At 37.6% G+C, this 26567-nt stretch overlaps 1 protein-coding gene across 50 annotated transcripts in view; it reads right to left on the minus strand.

Annotated features, from left to right (window-relative positions):
• LOC128248352 (uncharacterized) overlaps positions 1 to 26567 on the minus strand; it is a 174164-nt gene that overhangs the window by 66514 nt on the left and 81083 nt on the right. For 44 of the 50 annotated variants that reach the window (XM_089356680.1, XM_089356635.1, XM_089356467.1 and 41 more), the window contains 6 exons: positions 22260 to 22337; positions 20627 to 20704; positions 20265 to 20342; positions 14372 to 14434; positions 10635 to 10712; positions 3922 to 3996 (listed from right to left, as the gene is read on the minus strand). In XM_089356680.1, coding sequence (XP_089212806.1) covers positions 3922 to 3996; positions 10635 to 10712; positions 14372 to 14434; positions 20265 to 20342; positions 20627 to 20704; positions 22260 to 22337 — 450 coding nt within the window. The remainder of the gene's footprint in view (positions 1 to 3921; positions 3997 to 10634; positions 10713 to 14371; positions 14435 to 20264; positions 20343 to 20626; positions 20705 to 22259; positions 22338 to 26567) is intronic. The other 6 variants (XM_089356684.1, XM_089356572.1, XM_089356477.1 and 3 more) reach the window with 4 other exon arrangements.

The raw sequence follows: 26567 nt of genomic DNA on the forward strand, positions 1-26567 counted from the left end.
CTTAAATATAAGTATTTGTGTGTGTGTGTGTGTGTGTGTGTGTGTGTGTGTGTGTGTGTTTGTGTGTGTGTGTGTGTGTGTATGTGTGTGTGTGCGTGTGTGTGTGTAAACAAATGAATATATATATATATATATATATCTATTTATTTATTTTATTCATATATCTATGTAGACATGTATATCAATAAATATGTGTGCATGTATGCATGTATTTTTCTTTTATTTTGTACTTGTTTCAGTCATTGCTTTGTGGTTGGGTTTGAATTTGCCTATGCTTAGGATCATGTCATTATCTAGAAAATTGACTTCTTTAAGGTATTTAGCTATTGTGGTTTTTAGATCTAATTGGCTAAATATCTTGCATAATTTTTTCGTATCCTATTCATATCGTGTGCGTTTTTATTGTATACCCTTCCCAGGCCATCATCCCTATATAATCTTATGTTATTTTCTTTTATTTCTATCCTGTGGATATCTATGATATAGAGGTCTACAATATCAGCTATCTCTGCACCGTCATAGCTCCGCATTGCAGCATCAAATAGCTTATTTCCATTCTTTTTAACCCAATAGGAATTATTGTGAATATGTAATGACTTGCGTTCATAATAATACCCATATCAGTGTTTGTTATGGTAACATATGCTTTATTAATTTCAAGTGCCTTTTGAAGCAAGTATTTGGAGAGGGAGGGTTAAAACTCCACGGTATCAAATTGGATAAATTTATATTTGGGCTTTTCTTCTATTTTCTTTAACCATTCAATTATTGCAGTTATTTATAGTTGCCTCCCTAATATAGGGTCGATAATATTCAACCACAATAAAGATAATTCCACAAAAATACCCCTGAAAGACACTGCTAATTCAGATCTCCGAACCGCTGCCTTCTAAATAATAGCTATCAAGAAAAACAACTTCTATATAAGGCCAAAATCATGGCTTCCAACGGAATAACAGAGGCATACATCGGAATGACGGGTAACTCATCCAAGGAAAGATACACACAGCATCCGGCATCATTTAGGGACAATGATAAAAGAGACGCGACATCCTTATCCAACATGATATGGACATTGAAAGAAGGTAGAGTAAGCAAGTCCCAGATAACAGGTAGCGTTAATGTTAAAGCCAGAAAATACATGGGACGGGGTACCTAATGTGAGCTTTCCATTAATGAAAAGCTAAACACCATCCAATCAAAAGATAACATCTTAAACATTTGGGATGAAACCTTCTCTCGCTGCATACACAAGCAATATTTTACGCTCCAACATTTCAAAGAGGAACCCACTCGGCAATCCTACAAGGATAGGTTTTTCCTCTGAACGTGAATATTTAATATATACATCATATGAACCATGCACGTAGAAGACACATGCTGAGCTCCCTCAGTACACTCCCCCAGTACATAAACATAATAATATTACACATAGAAAGATATCAAATAACAAAGAAACTTATGATTCAGCACAATTCTTTTCCAATACTTAAACCCGATGGAAATAATCACCCAAAAATAGTTACCCAAGAGTCATCCTCCATGATTCCTTGTTTTTGCTTACCAAAAACTCTCGTGAGACTTTATCATGATTTCCTGTGTTTTTTTCATATTTTAATCCAAAATGGAGACGAACACCAATTTCTACATGTGATCGGCTTGAAAAATTGTTAAGGTATTTTCTTAAAATGAAACCTGTGGTAGCCTTACCAATTATACACACACACACACACACACATATATATATATATATATATATATATATATATATATATATATATATATATATATATATATATACATACATATATATATATATATATAAGCACACACAAACACACAGATACACACGCACGCACAGGCGCGCGCGCACATATATATATTGAATAGCACAGGGTGAAATCTGAATATGCACAAGCTTCATACTCTACTCTACTACTCTATTCTTAACAGAATATATCATAACTGCGCGTGTGTGTGTGTGTGTGTGTGTGTGTGTGTGTGTGTGTGTGTGTGTGTGTGTGTGTGTTAAATAAAATGAGACAACAAAACCAAGCTTATGTGGAATTTATAGGACATTTATAAAGAGAAAGGTAGTCTTACAGCTGTTTCTGAGATATTAGTGATATCTCTTCATCAGAAACGATATAAGGAAGTTTACTAGAGGGAAATAGTAGAGTTATATAAGGCGCTATTTTGGAAAAGGATGGATATAGGAAGTATAGAGGAAAATAAGAGAATAAAAATAAGAGTAAAAATATATGTAGGATGTTACACTGGTAGTTCCATTATCCAAGGAAAGTGTTGTGTAGAATGGGTATAAATGCTTCTTGTTCGTGGTATGTCGATTCCGATAAGAATATATATTTTGTTATTACAAGTAGATAGTGTGGAGATATAAATTACATGTGCTGTTCATTCAAAGAGGTCTTGTGGTGTGAATGAAACTTTGAGAATGTACGGGTAGGGTGAAGTAGATAGAGAGAAGAGAATCGATATGTATGTTACGAGGAGAATGGTATTTGCCAAAAGGAATAGGGGAAGAAAGAAAGAAAGAAAGAAAGAAAGAAAGAAAGAAAGAAAGAAAGAAAGAGGAAGAAAAATTTAAAAAGGAATGTTAGATGGTGGTCAAGATATTGTGAGGGGGTTGGGAGAGGAGAGCTATCACGATAAAAGGAATTGGGGAGGGATAGAAGGAAAAGATAAGAATGTATGGAAGGAATATGTGTGAGAAGTGAGAGGTGGAGTGATATGTTTGAAAGGCACTAAGGTGGGGAGGTAGGTAAAGAAAATGGTGCGGGGATGTACTAAAGTGAGTGGTAAACCTCAAAAAGGGAGGGAAGAATAATAGGATATAATGGTCAAGTTTCTAAAAATAGACGTCGGTATTTATTGTACTAGTTAAAGTGATAGAGAGAGAAAGAAAGATGTGTATATAAATACACAGACGCGCGCACACATACACATATAAATGTGTATATGCACTATTATATAGGCCCGCATACTTATGTACGTATACCCATACGCATATCTATGTATATATATATATATATATATATATATATACACACACACTCACATACACATATATATACATGTATATATACACACACATACGCACGCACACATATATATACACATACATATATGTTTATATATGACATGAAGAATCTGCTATCTAACAAAGACCCAAAACACCATTGTTGGAATACATATAACAAAAACAAATTCACATTTTGAACTTGAGAAATGTAATGCATAGTTTTCCATTGACAGATTGCATTTCCCATATGAGAGTTAGGTGGCTGATTTCTTTTTCTGAAAACCCTTGATTTTACAAATTGTCACTCACGCATTTACTCATATGGAAACGGAAAGTTTTCGAATAGTTATCTGCTTTTTCTTTGACTTTCCAAGAAAAACAATATCCGGCCTGTTATGTCTAAACTTGATAGACGTTTTGATGGGAATACATTGTTTTAGAGACAACGTCGTGTCGCACCAGGAGGTAGTACCTCGATAACAGTTTTGGGCAGCTGCTGATCATACGTGTGATGTCTTCCACAAAAATGTGATATTATCCATGGGTATATAGATGCACACACTCTTTCTTTTAAATCAGAATGTCCCAAATGTACATTTAGTGTAAGAGATTATGAAAATGGTAAAATTAACAATGAAAGGAAGCAATTTAGTTAAAACTTGAAACACTTCGGGTCACAGAGATGAGAAAACACTGAGATGAAAGACAGTTCCAAAGTCGAGCAGTTTGAAGAAAACAGCTACGACCGTAGAAAAGCATTCATATTTATATGCGTATTTACATGTGTGTATGTGTATGCTTGGGTGTGTGTGTGTGTGTGTGTGTGTGTGGTGTATGGAATGCATTTGTGTGTTTTTGCGAATGGGATGTATCCATACCTGGCATTCCCAGCTTATAGTCATCTGTCTCCTCAGCCTGGGATTCTAACTCCTCTGATAGCGTATTCCCGAATTCTAGAAAAATAGAAAGAAAGAAAATTGTTAACTAAAGTCGTTGATATTCTTTTCTTCTCTAGGCAAAAGGTCCGAAATTTATGGGGAGGGGGCCAGTCGATTAGATCGACCCCAGTACGCAACTGGTACTTAATTTATCGACCCCGAAAGGATGAAAGGCAAAGTCGACCTCGGCGGAGTTTGAACTCAGAACGTAAAGACAAACGAAATACCAATTTCTTTATTACCCACAAGGGGCTATACAAAGAATGGGACAAAACAACTGATTGGGGTCAGTAACACGTTATGATAATACATAAATACGAAAATAAAATTATATGAAATATATAAGAATCGAATGAAATACACAATACAAATATGATACAAATGTAGCGATGATCAGGCCACGCTCCGACCCCATAAGCTCCTGGTACTTCTTTCATCTCTTGTTTTTCTTCTATAGTCTATTCACATGGTTCCTTGCACGCACAGCACTCGTGCAACATGCATCCATATTATTTTGAACACACTCTCCGACAGGCATCTCTTCTCCAGCCACACTTTCCTTTTCAAGTGAAAAGTGAAAAACAATCTTAACTCGTGGCCGGAGATAAAGTTACCCATCTTAATCCCTTTTATCCTAGTCTTCCATACTACCTCTTTCGCTATTGCAACAACAGTGAGAAAACAATTCTTACCTTCATTTGTTAAAAATTCCGGTGGGTCAATTTTTATAATTGATCCAGTCGGCAGCTATACTCTTCCTTCGCCGGACAACAGGTGTTCAGCATAAACTCACATTTCAGATATCTCCGGACACTGGATAATAGCGTGAGAGACGGTTTCCCTATCCCCACCGCATCTTGGGCATGTCGGAGAGTGAGACTTTCCTTGTCTTGCGAGTTTATCCCAAACGGGCAAGGCACCCCTGTAACATTGCCAGGTCAAGGACTTTTGGAAATTGTCAACGTTCTCAACCCGAATGTACGGTGGAACAGGCTGTCAAGTTGATATACCCGAGACCTAGGGTTGCCCCCAGGCCATCGTCACATTCAGACTCTACCAACCCACTATATAAAAAACGTGCAGAACCCCCACCGCTGGCATTGCTCGAGCGCCGGAATAGCAGGAGGGCCTTACGACACTCCATATGCCACTTACTCGACCTCGGTCTATGAGAACACCAGGCTTCCTGTTCGCAAAAACTTTTGAACTCGCGGAACATTTGTCTGGCTAGCGGAGACAAACCCGTTCACCATCCAGGAGAATCCAGAGATGCCTCAACCTCAACGCATGCCTGCGCATCATTAACCAAAGCATCCCTAGATCTCCTTTTAACAGCTTTTGACAGCAGACAGAGCGTTTCACAAGTGGCGACTTGCCCTTCCACAAAAGCGAAAGACTGCCTCTCCAGTCTGATACCCACGAATCCGGACAGGGCATGATGGTCAGGCGGTAGGCAATGACTTATGCGATAAACACATTGGCCACCTCCACCCTCTCTTTCAGGGATAGCCACCGCCAAGACCAGGTCTTGACTATTGCAGCCAAAATGCTTGAAATCTCCGTCCAGTTTTTCTCTATCCGAAGGCCTGGTCCAAACCATACACCCAGCAATTTAACCGGTCCCTCCGTCCAGCGCCCAACAACGCTGTCTGAAGGCATCTACTTGCCAACCCAGGTGCCGAGCTGCAAGCCGACCGACTTTTCTCGGCTGGTCTTTGCTCCTGCCACCGTCTCGTAAACCTCAATAGCCTTACCCACTTCACGTAGGCGTGCTACTGTGGTAACGCTGATAGTGATATCGTCCGCGTAAGCCAAAACAAACTCCTCTAAACCTGGTTCTCTCGGGATGTCACTCAACTTTCGCAGTAGAGGCTCAAGAGCCACCACATACAAAAGTGGTGAGAGCGGACATCCTTGACAAACCGAGCGTCTGATGCAAAACGGCTTCGAAAGGAAACCGTTCACCCGAACTATTGAGTCGATGTTGTGATACAGAGCGATGAACCACCTGAAGAAGCTAAGGCCCAGGCCAAACCGCGCAAGCACAGTCGCCAGGTATCGATGGTCGACCCTATCAAAAGCCTTTGATTGGTCTAAATGCACCAATGCCCCACCTTTGTTAGAGTTATCACCAACCCTCTCTATGGTATAGCGAATATAATGGGGATTATCCTGAATGTTTCTGCCTGGGATGGCACATATCTGTGCGTCCCCGACTATACCATTCGCGACACGCGCCAACCTTTTTGCTAAAACCTTGGCCAAAATCTTCACTTCTGCGTTTAACAGAGCGATGGGCCTGAAATTATCTAAAACGTCCCCCTTGTCCGGGCCCTTTCTGATCAACGGCACCACTCCCCGGCGCACTGGGGAGTGGTGGCGATCTGGGGATAAACCCATTCTGTTGCCAGTTTGCGTACATGCTAGCCAGTAGGTGCCCGAACAAGTCTGGCATACATTTATACAGCTCGTAAGGAAGACCATCAAGTCCCGGCAACTTATCCGCTTTACAGTCAGCCATAGCCTCCATCACCTCCCCAGGCGTGATCGGCCCCTCGCAAGCCTCCGCATCCGACCCCGAGGGGCGTGGTATCCCTGTAAGAAAGTTCTCGAGGACTTCCCTTCCATCAAGACCGCCATCACCCCGGAAAAACTGGGCGAAGTACTCCCGAAATGCCTCACACATTTCTTCGGTTTCTTTTACCAAGACACCATTTTGGTTCGTCATAGACCGAATAGTAGAAGTATTTCCTTGTCAAGCTTCCATCACTCGGGTCCATCCAGCGGCGTTGATTCCTTCACTTCCCATCGCACGTAACTTAGCTCTGGCAATACTTGCCATGTGTTGGGTTTCAAGATATTGGTTCAATTCCAATCTCTTTACCTTCACTCGCTGCACACATAAGCAATATTTTACACTCCCACATTTCAAAGAGGAACCCACTCGGCAATCCTACAAAGATAGGTTTTTCCTCTGAACGTGAATATTTAATATATACATCATATGAAGTCCCGGCAACTTATTCGCTTTACAGTCAGCCGTAGCCTCCACCACCTCCCCAGGCCTCAAGTCTTCTTCTAGTTCCTTAACTATACCATCTCTTATTCTACGTCCCTTCTTAGCTAAAGTTATGCTAAACCTAATAGATTCATATTTTATGGCTCTTTTTAGGGCGTACTACCATTTATTATTAATGATGGTACCTGTCAATGCCCTCTGAATTAATTTCTTGATCTGCTTTCTGTACTCCTCAATTGTCAAAATAGACGTATTGAGTTTCCAGTAGCCAGATCCCTGTCCATGTAACTTATCTACTGTCAGCTTACAGGTAACCATTTTGTGATCACTGTAGCTGACTAGATGAAACTGTGGACACTTAGCTATGCACTTATATGTTTTTCTAATTAAAACCCTATCTATATATGCTCTGGAAGACTCGTCACTATTTGACCACGTCCACTGTGGAATGTTCGGATGTTCCAACCTATATGTATCTGCCAGTTGAAAGTGACTTAGCAGATCCCGTAAGCCTGGGTTACATTTTCTATTCATGTTCGAGCCAACACAATCTGTGTGTGCGTCACAAATTGTGTTAAATTCTCCTATCAATACTAGCGAATGCGATGTGGCCAGAAACTTGCCCAGGTCACGAAAATATTCACTTTGCAGACCCATAACGTTGGGTGCATAAATAGCAACCAGCCTGATGGTCTTGCCACAACTGAACGTCAGGTCGAGAACGACCAGCCTGCCTTTTAGATCAGAAAAAAACCAACTTTTTTCTCGGTTACACGGTTTCCTTTTAGTAGGACCAACACCCCACCCCCGCTACCCGCCCGACTTGGAGAAACGTATTTCTCGTAACCGTTCAGGAGGGGGAGAGCTCTCTTGGCCCCTTCACCCGTGTTTCCGTTGCAACAATTACAGCCAAATTTCTTGACCTGATGTCATTTAGGAAGCGGCCTCGCTTCCAACTCGACATCAGACCACGAACATTTATACAACCAATGTGAATAGACATGACTTACCTTTTAAATCGGGACGTCCTGTGGAGAGGGACGCTCCACCTTTTCTTGACTTAGTGTCGGAGGTGGCAAATCAAATCTCAATGATGAGACCGATTTTCTATACGTGTTACACAAGATATTATATGTCTTTTTGTCCACTTCGTAAAATTCATAATTTTTATATATTTTTCTGATAGCTCAATTAGCCTAGTGGCTGATTTTTTTCGTTTTTATATCACGCATTAAGTCCTCGTTTTTGCTGTGTAGTGTTACTATTCCTCTGTTCGTCTCCCCCTCCGCCGTCCTCGGTCTGTCTCTCTTGGCTGTCTTTTTTGGTCTCGGCTCGCTCTGCTTTTGCTGGTTCGAGACTTCCATTTTCCTTTTGTTGTTTATTTTTCCTTCAGTTTCTCTCTCTCTTTCTTCCTCCTCACCGTCCGATTCTTCTTCACCTTCTTTACAATATTTTTTAATGTGACCCAGTTGGCTACACTGGAAACATCGGGGCTTACGCCCCTCAACAAAAAATATTCAGAACTTCCTCCCCTACATTTACTATTTCTGGTGTAGAGTGGCAATGGTGTTCAACGAAAAAGACAAACTACAGTGTTCCTTTATCGACGCCAATTTACTCGTTTGACACCAGGCAACTCGTGGACACAAACAATTATTTCTTTACTGCATCATTACCGGCGAAAAAGTATGGTGTTTTATGTCAATATGAAGCAGAGAAAGGAATGGCTGAGTCCCGATATCCAGCAGCACTTCGAGCTAAGCCAGAGCTGCATCCAGGCAAGGCAATGATCTACATTTGGTTGGAATGGAAAGGGTGAATCCTCAACGAAATACTTGAAAACAACTACACTGTCAGTGCATCGGCTCAACGAGACAATCCAGCTGAAGCGACCATACCGGTGAGATGGCGCACTTCAACAATGACAGCACTTTTCCCCATGCCATTTATTTCACCAAAAATGCTATTCAAGAGCTCGGTTGGGAAATTCTCTCGTACTGTCCGAATTGTCCTGATATAACATCTTCAGCTATTCACCCTTTCCGTTCAACAAAAATGTGGAGCTGAAAAATAAGCTCGATGAATTCTTTCAGTCAAGACCCGGTGATTTCTATCGTCAAACATTGACAAGTTTGTGAAACGTTGGTAAGAAGTCCTGAACAATGAAGGAGAATTATATCATTGACTGATTTGTTAAAATTATCAATGAAAGTTATAGATTAAAATAATGGGAAAAAACGAATGAATTCATCTAACAAACTAAAACACACATATGCACAGAAATCGTTAGGTATAGATATGTATATTAATAGATATGTGTGTATGTGTGTATATGATTGTATATATTTAGGCATACCTTCTTTTTCTTTTCTTTACTTCGTTTCAGTTTTGACCGGTCACCTACTTTGATTGCAAGGTTGTGAAGAAAAGCATCTAGTTTTGTTCATAATCTTTGAAATCTTGAGTAGGTCTTGCAGATTTTTATTGTCCCGGATATCACGATCATTTCTAGCGTATGAATTAAGTAATAATAATAATAATAATCCCTTCTCCAAGCACCCAAGTTGAGCCATACTTTGCTTCAAGATTCAGTACATATCCTGTTACTTCAATAACAATAAGTGTGAAATCGAAGGTGTACCTTGGGGACTGGACATGCAAACTCCGTAGACGTTCTCTGACTACGTTGGTGAAGATAGAACAGCTGATTTGCACATCAGAGCATATTTGCTTCTTGTGGCAACACACAACAACAATATCTGGCCGATTGTGTTTTCAATCGTTAATATTCCATTTGCCTCTCTTCATGTTCGTATCTTTATATTGTGCACATTAAGAGGTAATATTTATCACCCCTTAAATGTGGATGTTCTATTAGAGCAAACTAAACTGCTTAGGTACCATGAGAGAAACTCTCATAATAGTTTTCTGGTGTAAAATGCACACTTCGTTTATATCCCTAGCGGTCTAAAATAACCGAAAGAAATAAAGGATAAAAATATAAATATACATGTGTGTAGTGTATGTGTGTGAATGAGCGTATCAACAAAGAGTGTAAGAGAGACATAAGGAATATATATATATATATTTAGAGAGAGATAGAAAGACAGAGAGACAGAGAGACAGAGAGACAGAGAGACAGAGAGACAGAGAGACAGAGACAGGCAAAGACAGAGAGAGAAAGACAGAGAGAGATGGAGAGAGGGGAAGAGAGAGGAGAGAGAGAAGAGAGAGAGGAGAGAGAGAGAAAGAGAGAAAAGGAGAGAGAAGGAGGGGAAGGGAGAGAGAGAGGAAGGGAGAGAGAGAGGAAAGGAGAGAGAGAGAGAGGAAGGGAGAGAGAGAGGAAGGGAGAGGGAGAGAGGAAGGGAGAGAGAGAGGAAGGGAGAGAGAGAGGAAGGGAGAGAGAGAGAGAGAAAGGGAGAAAGCGGGGAAGGGAGAGAGAGAGGAAGGGAGAGAGAGAGGAAGGGAGAGAGAGAGGAAGAGAGAGAGAGAGAGGAAGGGAGAGAGAGGAAGGGAGAGAGAGAGGAAGGGAGAGAGAGAGAGGAAGGGAGAGAGAGAGAGAGAGAGAGAGAGAGAGAGGACACAACATGTGATCTTCTTCTAGCACATTAAATGTCCACTATATTATACCTACCTGGAGGCCCATTTACTAAATACTCCACTTGCAGCCCAGTTTGTTGTACCCCCTCTGGTGCCATATCCTCCAACAATCCTAGAGAAACGAAACGGAGGAAACTTTTTATTCAGAGTTCTCATATCAAATATTTAAAGTTTTATGCCATTTTAATATTTGAACAGAATTAAAAAACAAAACTCACACCGTCAGCCAACGCATATGATAGTTAAATATCTCTTCTTAAAATATTGAAATATTTAGGAACAAGTATTTTGAAATCAGCAGTCTCTTTAAGCTGATAAAATCTTAACGTATTTACAAATATTGCAGTATTTGGTTATGCCAGAGCATATTTTTTTGACGGTCTTGAATGTCTCGTAATTTCTTTCAAGCAAAGTGATCACGTAAAATATATCTTACAAATATATATTCTAAGCAGACCCAGTAGAATAATAAAAGGTTTACTGAAAGACATATTCATACACTTCTTGTTGATTGTATCCAAATTGAGGTATTGCACATTTTTGTGTTGCATTTTTTTTAACAAAGCACCAGTTTCTTCTCAGAAAAATAGAAATATTATACACACATACACACACACACACACACACACACACACACACACACACACATATATATATATATATATATATATATATATATATATATATATATATATATATATATATATATATATATATATATATATATATATGTATAATTTATATAAGGGCATTAACTATATAGTAACTATATAGTAATGCCTCACGCTCAGAAGGACTAACTAAGTCAAACACTACCCAAAAATAAGCAACATATTTACCGAAAGCTGCATTTCCTCGCTTTCGGTAAATATGTTGCTTATTTTTGGTAGTTTTTTACTTATTTAGTCCCTCTGAGTGTGAGGCATTACTATATAGTTACTATATAGTTAATTCCTTTATATAAATTATATAAATTATATATATTTATGAAAAAAATGATGAGTTTTTTTCATTATGAGGTTTTTTCACGCTGACTACTTGATAAATTCTTATAAAGATTTTATTCCAATGTTGTATGGTATTGCCACTGATATGCTAAAAATATTTATCATATTTGGTATTAAAACCGATCTGAAACATGCAGCTTCATCAGAGTGAAGAATAAATAAAGAAGAAGTGCATAGAGAAAAAAGAGTGAAAAGTTGAATATGGTTGTAATCATACTATTTTGTTTGCGTATCTCTTTGGGACGATAAGTAAATGACTAAACCAAAAATAGCAATTGGTGGATTAATCCTTTGTACGCTGGGGATAGGATAGATAAATAATAAAATAACAAAAAGTAACAGTGGGATACGCCAATAGGTTTTATTCGGAGAAAGGGTGAAGATACAATAAGGTTTTAGATTAATCATAATAATTTATAATAATTGTTTGTTGTACAAATTAATTGTGTTAATCACAATAATGTGCTAATCGGTTAGGTGTAATTTTTATTCATTTATTAGTAGTTGGTTAAGCCCTTCCACCTGTTGTCCGAAGTGAGATAGACCAAGGTCCAACGTTCGATGTAACCTTAGTTTGCCCCTTACCCTAGTTATTACCTCCTCTTAACCATGAATATTTCTCTAATTTTCCTACGGAATAAATTCGTTTCATTGTTTTTATTAATTTCACATTCCTATTTAAAACTTCAATCCCAACCGCCTTACTTCCTAAATGTCCGAATAGGTTCCTCTCTTAATATTTATTCCATAACATTATTATTATATTTTAAATCTTGTATTTATTACTATCCTAAGAGTTTTAGGGCCCCTTACAACATACACCATTTATTTATTTATCTTACCCTTTATAATGGCCTAAATAGCTGGCATTTTGTTTTTAAATTTCAACTGACCAATTACATCGAACATTGAAACTTGGCCTATCTCACTTCGGACAACAGGTGGAAGGGCTTAACCATCTACTAATAAATGAATAAAAATTACACTTAACCGATTAGCACTTTATTATGATTAATACTATTAATTAGTACTACAAACATAGTTATTGTAAATTATTATGATTAATCTAAAACCTTATTGTATCTTCACCCTTTCTCCGACTAAAACCTATTGGCGTATCCCACTGTTACTTTTTGTCTTTTATTATTTATCCATCCTATCCCCATCGTACAAAGGATTAATCTACTAGTTCCTATTTTTGGTTTAGTCATTTACTTAACGTCCCAAAGAGATACGCAAACAAAATGGTATAATTACAACCATATTCAACTTTTCCCTTTTTCTTCTCTATGTACTTCTTTATTCTTCACTCTGATGAAGCTGCATGTTTCAGATCGGTTTTATTACTCTTTTACTTGCTTCAGTCATTTGACTGCGGCCATGCTGGAGCACCGCCTCTAGTCGAGCGAATCGACCCCAGGACTTATTCTTTGTAAGCCTAGTACTTATCCTATCGGGCTCTTTTGCCGAGCCGCTAAGTTACGGGGACGTAAACACACCAGCATCGGTTGTCAAGCGATGTTGGTGGGACAAACACAGACACACAAACACACACACACACACACACACACATATATATATACATACATACACACGACGGGCTTCTTTCAGTTTGTATGTATGTATGCCTATATGTAATTGTGTGTCTGTGTTTGTCGCCCCCTGTATATATATTGGTTTATTCTTTTACTTGTCTCAGTCATTTGACTGAGTCATTCTGGAGCACCAATTTAAAGGGTTTTAGTTGAAGAAATTGACCCCAGGGCTTATTCTTTGTAAGCTTAGTGCTTATTCTATCGTTCTCTTTTGTCGAAACGCTAAGTTACGGGGACAAACACACCAACACCAGTTGTCAAGTGATGTTTCTGGGGGCTAAACACAGACACAAAAACACACACACATAAATACATACATACATACATACATATATACATACATACACACACACATACATACATACATACATACATACACACATATATACATACATACATACATACATACAAACATATATATATATATATATATATATATATATATATATATATATATATATATATATATACATATATTCTTTTATTCTTTTGCTTATTTCACTCATTTGACTGCAGCTATGCTGGAGCACCATCTTTAGTCGAATAAATTTACCACAGGACTTACTCTTTGTAAGCCTAGTACTTATTTTATCGATCTCTATCGCCCACACCATCGTTTGACAACATCGGTTGTCAAGCGATGGAGGGGGCGACAAACACAGAGACATCTGCTCGTGAAATAATGGCATACATCTGAGACATCTGCTAGTGCAACGGAAGCATTTCCGGCACTGCAATGAAGTCAAAAGAGATTGTGAAATATCTATGTAGCTCTTTCATTTTTTGCATGTTAATTTCACTTGTATTTATATATATATATACACGCGCGCACACATATATCCATACAAGTATGTACGTGTGCTTGAATATGTATGCCTATTAGTATGTCTATCGTTATGTATGCATGTATGTGTGCATGTATGTATGCATGAATGCATGTAAGTGTATACATGTATATATGTATACATGTGTATATCTGTATTGATGTATGCATATGTATGCATATACGTATGTATGAATGTGTGTATGTGTGTATGCATATATGTTTGTGTATGTATAGATGTATGCGTATATATGTATATATGTATGTGTGTATGTATGTGTTTATATATGTATTTATGTATGTATCTGCATGTATGTATATATATGTATGTATAAGTAATTCGTACCTGGGACTTTAAAACTATCCGTCTTGTCAGCCTCAGATTCCAACATGGTGTTCCCCTCAGATTCTAGATAAACAGAAAGGAGGAAATTTACCATTGAATGTTTTAATACTGATTATTCAAACTTTTGTATATTAATTGAATACTAGCATACTTGTGTAGTCAAAAATGCCAATAGTTTTATTAATGATAGAAAATGGCACAACAACATAGGAGAAGCCATTGCCGAATGTAAGCAATCTAATAAATATGCATACATACACAGAATTGAAGCACCTGATGAATCAGATACAGCTGTGCTCTCTCAGTTGAAAATATCATCCACATAATGTGTGTGTGTGTGTATAGACACATGCAGAGATATATGCACACATACATAAATGTAGGCATATATAAATATATACATATACACACACATGTATATATGTATATATATATATATATATATATATATATATATATATATATATAGTTTTAGGGAAAAGAACCAAGTTTCAAGAACTCATCGATGAAAATCCACTATCACATATAGAAAAATTGATAATTAAAAGCACAATAAATGAGTATAATATAAAACAAAGTAAATATCATATATATTTTAATCTATAAAGCTCAATTTAATTTTAATTTTTTATAAATTGATTTTAATTGAGTTTTTACCTGTAATTTTGGATTTTGTCCCTAATATTATTATATATATATATATATATATATATATATATATATATATATATATATATATAGATTCAAGGTTGAATATGGTACTTATGCGTAGGCACCCGAATATCATATCCCAAAAGGATAGGTGATCAAAATCAAAAAATAAGCAACACGGATTTCAAAGGTGATTGCAGTACCCATGTATATACCCATGTATATACCCATGTATATACCCATGTATATACATACATATATATACATTTATTTATTTATTTATTTATGTGTTTCAGCCAAGTGGCTGCGGTCATGCTGGTGCACCACCGTGATTGTCACGTTCCTTGCATGGCTCTTCTCCCCCACCTGACATGGTCCAATCAAGAGTTTTGATGGCACATCTGGTGTATAAGAGAATTTGACACAGCTGCCCTAAACTGCGTCTCATTACGAGCCATTGGTTCGTCTGGTATCTTGGAGAGGAAAGCGTCAAGTTTTGTCTTGAAGACCTCCGCATCCATGTCTTGCATGTCTCTCAAATGTTTTGGCAGGGCATTGAAGAGCTGAGGTCCTCTGAAACCGAGGCTGCTGCAGTATCTCGTTCTTATGTGAGATGCAGTGGACGGTACCTTTGGCACCATGCAGTGGCGACCGTGCGGGCATTCCTGTAGTACTTGATACCAAAGTTTGGCACCAGTCCTTCCAGTATTTTCCATATGTATATTATTACATATCTCTCCCGCCTGCGCTCCAGGGAGTAGAGACCTAGTGCCTTCAGTCGCTCCCTGTAGTTCATCTGTTGGACTGTGGCGATCTTTTTTGTATAGTGCCGCTGAATTGCCTCGAGTTCTGCTGTCCGCTTAACACTGTGTGGTGACCACAACTGAGAGCAATAGTCTAGGCGGCTCAGAACAAATGTCTTCCATAGAATCAACATGACTTTTTGATCCCTTGTACGGAAAGTCCTCAGTATCCACCCCGCCAGTTGTCTGCACCTTGCTGTCAACTTGACAATGTGCATGTCAAATGATGCATCACTACACATGTTGATGCCCAGATCTCTCACTGTTTGTGGTTCTGGGATTGCAGTACCTCCAGGCCCTGTGTATGCCAGTTGGGAGGTACTTGTGGTCTTGTAGCGCAGTACTTGAAATTTTTTTGCATTGAACTGCATATTATTTTGCTCTGCCCACTCATATATTGCATTTAGGTCATTCTGCAGGCTTACAATATCATCAGGATTCTTTATTGCCTGAGATATCTTTGTGTCATCAGCATAGCTAGTGACAGTGGCTCTCCGAGTGACCGTGGGCATGTCCAGAAGGGCCACTATGAACAGTAGTGTACAAATATATATATATATATATATATACACGTGTCTGTATGGTAAGTAGCTTGCTTATCAGCCACATCGTTCTAGGTTCAGCCCTACTGCATGGCACCTTGGGCAAGTGTCTTATACTATATCCTCGGCCCGACCAAGGCCTTGTGAGTGGATTTGGTAGACGCAAACTGAAAGTAGCCCGTCGTATATATATATATATATATATGCATATATGTGTGTGTGTGTGTGGGTGTGTGTGTGTGTGTGTGTGTGTGTGTGTGTATAAAAATAAGGATATCCAGAGGTGATACATTACGATCGTTTCAAGTGACTCCATTCAATTGAACAATGCAGAGCTGCATAAATAAATAGAATTTATTTAATCAGTCGGATATATTTGCATAATTTTACCTAAATCCTCTAAAAGGGTAATAAGACAAAGTGCATGGTTTATTCACTTCAGCCTAGAAGCTTTGATTTTATTCACTTTATTTGAAACTGTACAGATAATTCTGCACTAATTTTTGGTGCCTCAACTTAAGTACCTAAGTCGTCTGAATCTCCATTATAAATATATATATATATATATATATATATATATATATATATATATATACTTTATTTAAAAGCAGCAGATATAAGAAATATAACAAAAAACTGTTACTCGGAGTTTCACGTTCCCGTTCATCGGACAGTTTCATTTCACGTTCCCGTTCATCGGACTGTTTCGTTAGGAACTGTCCGATGAACAGGAACGTGAAACTCTGAGTAACAGTTTTTTATTATATTTCTGCTGCTTTTAAATAAACTATATTACTCTATCTCTGGTATTTGAGTACTCTTATTGCACCTTGTTGCACATTTATGTGCTTACTCCGGTATATATATATATATATATATATATATATATATATATATATATATATATATGCATATGCTTGTGTGTCTGTGTTTGTCCTCCCCCACGATCGCTTGACAACCGATGTTCGTGTCTTTACGTCCCCGTAACTTAACGGTTCGGCAAAAGAGGGACTGAACCCGGAACAATGTGGTTGTGAAGCAAGGTTCTTACCACAGCGCGACGCCTGCGTGTGTATATATACATATATATATATATATATATATATATATATATATATATATATATATATATATATATATATATATATATATATATATACACATACATACATACATATATGCATACATACATATATACATACATACATACATACATACATACATACATACATACATACATACATACATACATGCATATATACACATATACATCCATACAACTATCTGTCTGACATGTTGAATGTAAATACGAAAATTGTTAAAAGAAAGAAATATGCAATATTAGTGGTATAAATTAATAGGGCATTGGAGTTTAAAACGAGTTGAAGCAAAATTAAATTTAAATTAAAATTAATTATAAAATTAAGCTAAAGTACTAAATACATTGTTTTATGCAATTTGAATATAAATAATCCTTGTAGGCCTGACTATATATGATTGTTTGAAAAGTTGAGGTACATACTAAGTCAATGCAACGCAAAACACATTTAAGTATTGAATGGAGTGAGTATAAATAAATATTGATGACTATTAAATATTAATATTGATATTAAAATTAGTGGTCACCGTTTGTAAGAGACGTTTTTTTCCACAGCTCGTCTCTTTGACTGAGCTGCAGTCCTGGATAAGGCGTAGACCGAGGCGGAGGCGCTTGGCACCTCTAGTGCCGTCAAGCGCTCGCAGCCCTCCGCCAGGCGGGCAATGCAGTCGGTGATAGTTCCCCTCTAGCTTTCTATAGAGAGCTAGGGGAGGGAAAGTGCGACGATGTTCTCGGGAAAACTCTGGACGTCGATGAAGATCAACTAACCGGTCTGTTTCGGAGAACTTTCGGGCCTGGACCTATGGATAACTTCCAGAAATCCCTTGCTTAGGAGTGCTACCGAGGGGCGCTGCCTGTTCGGGATAAACTTTACAATGTGTACAAATAACAAGGAAAAAATAAATAAATAATTGCCAGGACAGCAAAAATTCACATAAGTGCTAAAGATATTACAGCTACTTATAAAGGCAGAAATTCCAGGGTTAAGTGATTTGTTTTTGTATAACATGGATAAATTAAGAAATGGAGTCATTTAACATCATTATATATGCTATGTGAACGAATATATTTTATAAGCAAAAGGGTTTAATATTTAATTTCATATATATGTGTGTGTGTGTGTGTGTGTGTGTGTGTGTGTGTGTGTGTGTGTGTGTGTGTGTGTGTGTGTGTGTGTGTCAGTGTGTGTATGTGTCAGTGTGTGAAACTGATAACTTAATACAATCTATGATAAAAATTTAGTATAAATTTTTATTAAAATACCAGCGTATCTGAGCAAAATAATGCTGTTCTGCTTTACCACCTCTGACTGTCACCCACACCCACTCCGTTTATTCTTTACTCTCCTTTCCCTAGTGTAACCGACAAGTGCATTGTGTGTGAGACACAAAACCCGTGCATAATCATACAAAGATGAATAGAGACTTTACTGTGCGTCAAATTCAAACACGTCTCGTCAAATTCGTATATTTCTGCCCAAGGAGGACAGATTCGTCCTTTCTCACTAACTAAAGAAAACCAAATATCAAGATTTAGTCTGAAAACAAACAAATAAATAAATAAATAAATAACAACCAAGGAGGTATGTATGGCACCTGAAACAAACTATAATTCGCTGAAGTTGGCAAGAGAGCGCAAGTGGAAGCCTTCCACATGCGAAGACTAATTTAGTCCGGACTGCCACTCTCAGGAACAAGTACAGGCTAAGGATTAAACGTTTGTGACCCCGAGATTTATGCTAATGATATAGAAGTGTGTCCGGCACTGTGATTGATTCAGAAGAGCTTGCAATACAATTGAGATACTCCTTCACTTTCTGCAAAGGACAATGCATCTCCAATATTTGCTTCGTCTATACAAATATAGACTTAGTGACGTAACTCCATTAACATAAACACACACATAAACACACGCATATATATGTATGTGTGTTATGTACATGCATATCTGTATATGTGTGTATCTGTATATATGTATATGTGTGTGTCTTTGTATGTAGTGTGTATGGGTGCGCCTATGTATGTATGTATGTATGTATGTATGTATGTATGTATGTGTGTGTGTATGTATGTATGTATGTGTGTGTGTATGTATGTATGTATGTATGTACTTTTCTCTTAATTATTTGAATTCTTCCTCTGAGGAAGGGGCTAGTTTCTAAGAAAGATACGAAATTCCGTCGCTGGAATGTAAGTAACAAAAACAATGCCATTTTTAACTCGAGAAAAGCCTTATATATTTTTACAGTCACGTTTAGAAACTGTATTTATAATATACGTGTTAGCCTCTTAATTTTGTTTTCTGAAAACCCTAGCTTATCCAGTTTGTCTTAGGCATTTACACACAAACCGAAGTGTAGCGATTATTATTGTGATAAATGTAAATTTATAATCTGGGTATGGAAGCTGGAGGTTTCAAGCAGTTGTCGGTAGTTATCCTCTTTCTACTTGATTTTCAAAGTGATATTCACATCAGCAAGGCGGTTGACGGCACACTTTTTCTTGTCTCTTTTAAACAACCGGTGTGTTATGTTTACACTTGGCAGATGTTTTGATAGGAGTGTTCCACCAATATTCCTTGTGTTGATGCTTTTGTATGTATTCAACAACAGGGTGATTCTCTATATTTATTCCAAGACACTCTTTTTTCGAATGGTATTCTATATTGTATTTGCCACAACGTCATATCGCATACGGATGTTGTATCTTGACAACGCCGCATCGCATAAGGAGGTAGTGTATATATGTATGTATGTGCGCATGTATGTATGTATATATGTATGTGTATGTAATTCATACCTAGTGTCTCCAGCTCTAAATCCTCTGTCTCCTCAGCCTCGGACTCTAACTCTTCTGGTATCGCATTCTCTTCAAATTCTAGAGAAATGGAAAGGAAAACTTTTACATAAAATTTCAATATCAAATATTTCAAGTTTTCTATGCTATTTGAGACTGTATATAAAATACATTCACAATCATAGAAAGTATGTGATGTGGTGTGTGTGTGTGTGTGTGTGTGTGTGTGTGTGTGTGTGTATGTATGTGTGTGTGTGTGTGTGTGTGTGTGTGTGTGTGTGTGTGTGTGTGTGTGTGTGTGTGTGTGTGTGTGTGTGCATATATGTTGGGATATACGTGTGTATATATGTATATGTAATTCATACCCGGTGTCTCCATTTCTAAATTTTCCATCTCTTCGGCCTCAGCCTCTAACTCTTCTGGTATCGTATACTCTTCGAATGCTAGAGAAATGGAATGGATGAAATATTTTATATTAAATTATAAATAATAAATATTTACAATATCAGAATATTTATGTACAAGTAGTTCGAAATCTGCAGCTTGTTTAACCTCATAAAATCTTCATATTACAAATAATCATTCCAACTCTTGGATCTATTCCATTTCAATCACACTGTTTAGTTTAAAAAAGAAATTAATTAAAAACTCTGATTGAGATGGGTCCCAACACTTTGTTGTGTTAGTGGATACTTCGTTGACAAATTTTTCTGCAAAGTGATCGCGTAAACATATAATTTACAAATACAGACCATTACCGCCACCATTACAATCATCATCACCACCACCAATATTCCTGGTAGTATTGATAATAACAGTGACAGAAGGTGCAGCAACATTGGTAATAGTATTATTATTGGGAGTAGCATTATTTATATTAGTATCAGCAAATAAGGAAGAGAGCTGGCAGAATCGTTTGCAAAATGCTTAACGTCATTTCGACCGTCTTTACGTTCTGAGTTCAAATTCCGCCGAGGTTGACTATACCTTTCATCCTTTCAGAGTCGATAAAATAAATACCAGTTGATCTTAAGCTAAAATTTGAAACCAATATTAGTATCAGAATTGGCTTCAAAAGAAATACAGCAGAAATAGTTGTAGAGGTAGATTTATGAGTATTAGTCAGGATTAATACTAGTCAAGTGTAGTTACGTTTGGTTTGGTTTCAGTGAGGTTGCGTACAGTATTCTTTATGTTGGTGTATTTAGATATTTTATGTCTATCGTGGAAAGGACATTTTTTTGTTTGCGTAGTGTTGCTTATCAAGTTACATGGTTTTTATTTTTTATCTGTAATCCTATTGTAAGTACTTAAGATTGAATTATTTTCTTCTACCTTTCTCTTGTTTCTTAGTCCCTCTTTATCTCTCTCTTTCAATTGTTCTCTTTCTGCTTCCTTTTCAAAATACTTATAAAATGCCTCGGCATCTACTCAACTTTAGACATTAGGTATCTGTAACATAATAAATAAAATGCTTTCTGATGATCCATTGTAATTAAGCATCGAATTGCACTTGGAGCAACCGATGCAGAGCTCCAAACGACCACACTGGTGAAACGTACGCAGGAACTCATGATACTTTCCTGTCCCTTTCTATATTATGTAACTTGCGAAGTTGTTAATAATATGCACAATAGTAAAAGTGTATATATGTGGAGCCTTTAACACCTGTTGTATTTATTTCAAGACACTGATAAGGTAAAGTGCAAGACTGCGTGTTTCTACACCTGTTGTGTAATTATTACAGCATTTTTCTGAAATGCCGATTTGTTAAATAATTCATTAAATACGATGTTCTGTGCTTAATTATTATTATTTCTATTATTTGACACGTATTCCGCACACTGGCCTATCCTTGAAATATCCGTAGGTAATATGGAATGATTTTCAACATTAAGATAGATTCAGAAGAAGAGCTTGCAATGCATTCAAGTGGCTCCTGCAGTTTCTGTATTCATGATGTATACACAGGCGTATACATACGTGTATAATTCATACCTGGGGTTTCCAGCTCTAAATTCTTCGTCTCCTCAGCCTCAGACTCTAATTCCTCTGGTATCGTATTCTCTGCGAATTCTAGAGAAACAGAATGCAGGAAGTTTATTATTCAAATTTTTTATATTTAATGTTTAAAGTGTTTTATGCTACTTGAATATTTGAGGCATAATACAAAGACCATGTAAAATTAAACAACACAACTGACATACGGATTTAAATCTATGCTTAACTAGTAAATATCAGAATGTTTATGAACAATTACTCCGTCGCAGTTATATCTTTATCTCTCTATCTGTCAATCTATCTATCTATTTGTGTATGTACATGTGTGCGCCTGTGTGTGTGTGCGTGTATGTGTATGTGTGTGTGAGTGTCTGTGTGTGCGTACAAACACAGAGACACAGTAAGAGAGAAACTGAGATATATAGACAAAAACAGACATTTTATGGTTTTATGTATGTATCCATTACACATGTGTATATAGTGTGTGTGTATTTGTGTGTGTGCGTATGTAACCCCTCATTTGAGCACCATTTTCATCTACCGGGTTGTTCAGGTAGTAACACTCCATGACCACAGCATAAATTTGCTTGCTCCATCTACGCCGTGTGTGGTGGTCCCTTTCTGGATATCGACAGGCTGGAGCCGAACCAGAATCTCTGAGCCTACCGGGTGCAACACTGTCACCATCAATGGCTTCAGTTTCATTACCACAGTTATTCACAATATTTTGTTTTTTTCATTGTCACTCATATGAGGTATCGATTATCAGGTTGCACAATTACCAGTGTTTTTATTGTGTATCATTAATCAGGACATGGAGAAGCTCCACCCGCTTCTTTTCATTATTATTATTATCGTTCAGTAGTTTTATTGTTATAACGTGCTTTCACTTCACTACCGAGCGCAGCTCTGTGTGCCTTGGGCATGTGCTGTGGTTTGCTGTGATGCTCTTATGGTTACTGTATTGAAAGTGTTTTGCGTAGGATGTGTGCAGTGCCCAGTAGTGCAATTTTCTGTATGTTATATATATTTGTAAGTCCTGGTGTTTTTGTTATGTATTTGTCTGGATATTTTTTTATTATACCTAAGGCACCTATTATGATAGGAATTGTTTCTGTTTTTAGATTCCACATTCGAGTTACCTCTATTTCCAGGTCTTTGTATTTTGAAAGTTTTTCCATTTCTTTTAGGGAAACGTTGTCATCTGCTGGTATTGATACATCAATTAGAAAGCATTTTTTTTCTTCATGATCTTTGACGACTATATCTGGTCTATTTGCCTTAATTTCTCTATCTGTGTGTATTGGCATATCCCAGAGTATGGTTGCTTTCTCGTTTTCTGTGACCTTTTCTGGCGTGTGTTTATACCATCTTTTTTCTGTTGATATTCCATAGTGTTGGCATAGCTTCCAGTGTATATAGGTCCCAGCTCTGTCGTGTCTGTGAATATATTCCTTCTTAGCCAGGACTGGGCAACCAGAGATAATATGATTTATTGTTTCTTGTCCATCTCCACATATTCTACAGTTACTTGTTATGTTTCTTTTCATTATATGTTTTTGGTAATTTCTGGTGGGGAGGCTTTGGTCTTGTGCAGCAATTAAAAATCCTTCAGTCTCTGCTTTGAGTCCTGAGCTTCTCAGCCATTGCTGGGATTTTTCTCTGTCTATTTCTTTTGCATTTAGTTTAGCCCAGTATTTACCATGTAGGGGCTTTTCTTGCCATCGTTTTATTATGGTCCGTTGCTGTTCTAGTTTTAGTTTGGATTTCATTTGTTTTATAGCTTTTGTTGTTTCTTCTTCTTCTTCTATTATTATTATTATTATTATTATTATTATTATTATTATTATTATTATTATTATTATTATTATTATTATTATTATTATTATTATTATTTTCTACTTATTTATTTATCTATTTATTTATCTATTTATTTATTATATCTTTCTCCGTTTTCTTCCTCTGTTTAGACGAACTTTCCTACCTTTTCGGACAAAACCTTTTGTAACCTTCGTCCTGACTTTGTCCTTATATGTTTTTAATTGATATTAGCCCTTGTGGCCAATAAAACGAACGAATTATTATTATTATTATTATTATTATTATTATTATTATTATTATTATTATTGTTCAGTAGTTTTATTTTTATAACGTGCTTTCACTTCACTACCGAGCGCAGCTCTGTGTGCCTTGGGTATGTGCTGTGGTTTGCTTTGATGCTCTTATGGTTACTGTATTGAAAGTGTTTTGCGTAGGATGTGTGCAGTGCCCAGTAGTGCAATTTTCTGTATGTTATATATATTTGTAATTTCTCGTGTTTTTGTTATGTGTTTGTCTGAATATCTTTTTATTATATCTAAGGCACCTACTATGATAGGAATTGTTTCTATTATTATTATAATTATTATTATTATTATTATTATTATTATTATTATTATTATCACTGATATCACTGATATTATTGTTTTAATTTTTTTTACTATTTGTCATTATTATATTAACAGACTCAGAGGTTACACAGGCCTCTGCAGGGCAGAGGTGGCACCAACTTCTTGCGATGTTCACATGGACAGCCGCATAGAAAATGACACTATTTGATCTGACCTTCCTCAGCGATGTTCTGTAATGCTGAACGACTTTCCAGAGAGTCCATTGCTCACTTGTAATCTTCTTCGGTGAACAGGCTCTTCTTCAGTATTCTATCGCCGTTGTCAATTACTGCCTTTATTGTTGTATCTCTGTATGGTAGCAGCAGTGGTGGTAGCAGCAGCAACAGTAGTAGGGGTGGGGGTAGTGTTAGTAGTGGTAGTTGGGCCTCAGATTCCTGTGCTATCAGAATAGTAGGAGCTGTAGTATTAGTAGCTGCAGCATATTATCATTATTTTTTTATCATTATCACTATCACCACCACTACTATTGTTATTATCATTAATACTATTTCCATTTATTAAAAGATTTTATTAAATGTTCTTTATTTTCAACTTTCATCCTGTACTTGGGATAATCGTAAATATGTAGTTGTTGAAGGAAACAGTTGAGGGAAGCTTGGTGAATAGATCAAATTCTACAGGTCTATAAATAGATTCGGCAGATGGTGGGAAGGTCAGCCACAGAGACAAAAGAATCTTCGCACCCTTTGGGTCAGCAGAGGTCAAATGTGTTTACTACTACCAGCGACCATTGAAAACGCTGCACTTGGTCTTGAAAAGAAGCAATTCAACATGTTCTATTTGTAATTACTGGTAGAAAAAACAATAATATATATATATATATATATATATATATATATATACTGACATTCACGTCGTTGAATTATTTCTGAATTCAATTGTGTTGTTGCAATAAAACGATTGTTTACGTATTTGGGCAGTCAGGGATGAGTTTCATAAAAACTTAATATATTATTATTTTGCTAGCCAAGAGATTGGCGCTCGTCGTGGGCAAACTGATCAGCAAGGCGCAGACATGCGCCGTGCCGACCAGGTCTATCCACGACAACCTCCATCTCATGCGCTACTTCATAGAGAGGGTGGGTAACGAAGCTGGCGCGGGTGGGGCTTTGATCAATTTAGATCACTCTAATGCCTTCGATAGGGTCGACCATCGATACCTGGCAGCTGTCCTCAAGGCAGCTGGCTTCGGTCCGGTCTTCCGCGGGTGGATAGCTGCTTTATACAGCGGCATCTGCTCGGTCATACGGGTGAACGGCCATCTATCGGAACCGTTCAACATCTCGCGTTCGGTTCGCCAAGGGTGTCCTCTCTCCTCCCTTCTGTATGTATTGACTCTCGAGCCATTACTGCGGAAGTTGGAGGCTTTGAGGGGCGTCCCGCGCGATCTGGGATGTGGAAGGAGCGTGTCTGCCTATGCCGACGACGTCACCGTGATGGTGTCGAGCCACAGGCATATTGACCTGATTGGCGAGACACTAAACGAGTATGAAGCGGTGACAGGTGCGAAAATTAACACGGAAAAGTCAGTGGGCTTGCAACTAGGCACCTGGAGGGGCAAGTCCATGCCGTCCAACAGCGTCGTAGGGTGCTGGACAGACGGACCCGTTAAACTGCTCGGGATTTGGTTCGATCCGGACCTCCAGTTGGAGAAAAACTGGGAAGGGTGGCCAACCTCACCTAGAAATGGACTAAGAGGAAGCTCTCCTTGAAAGGTCGAGCGGAGGTGGCGAATGCGTACATCGCATCCGTCATCTATTACCGTTTGACCGTCGTCCCTTGTCCCGACCGCTGGTTAACCAAGATAGTACGCTTGCTCTTCAACTTTTTGTGGAAGGGTCAGGTACCACTGGTC

The sequence above is a fragment of the Octopus bimaculoides genome, chromosome 1 (genome assembly GCF_046866305.1).
Source record: "Octopus bimaculoides isolate indiv1 chromosome 1, ASM4686630v1, whole genome shotgun sequence".
NCBI lineage: Eukaryota > Metazoa > Mollusca > Cephalopoda > Octopoda > Octopodidae > Octopus > Octopus bimaculoides.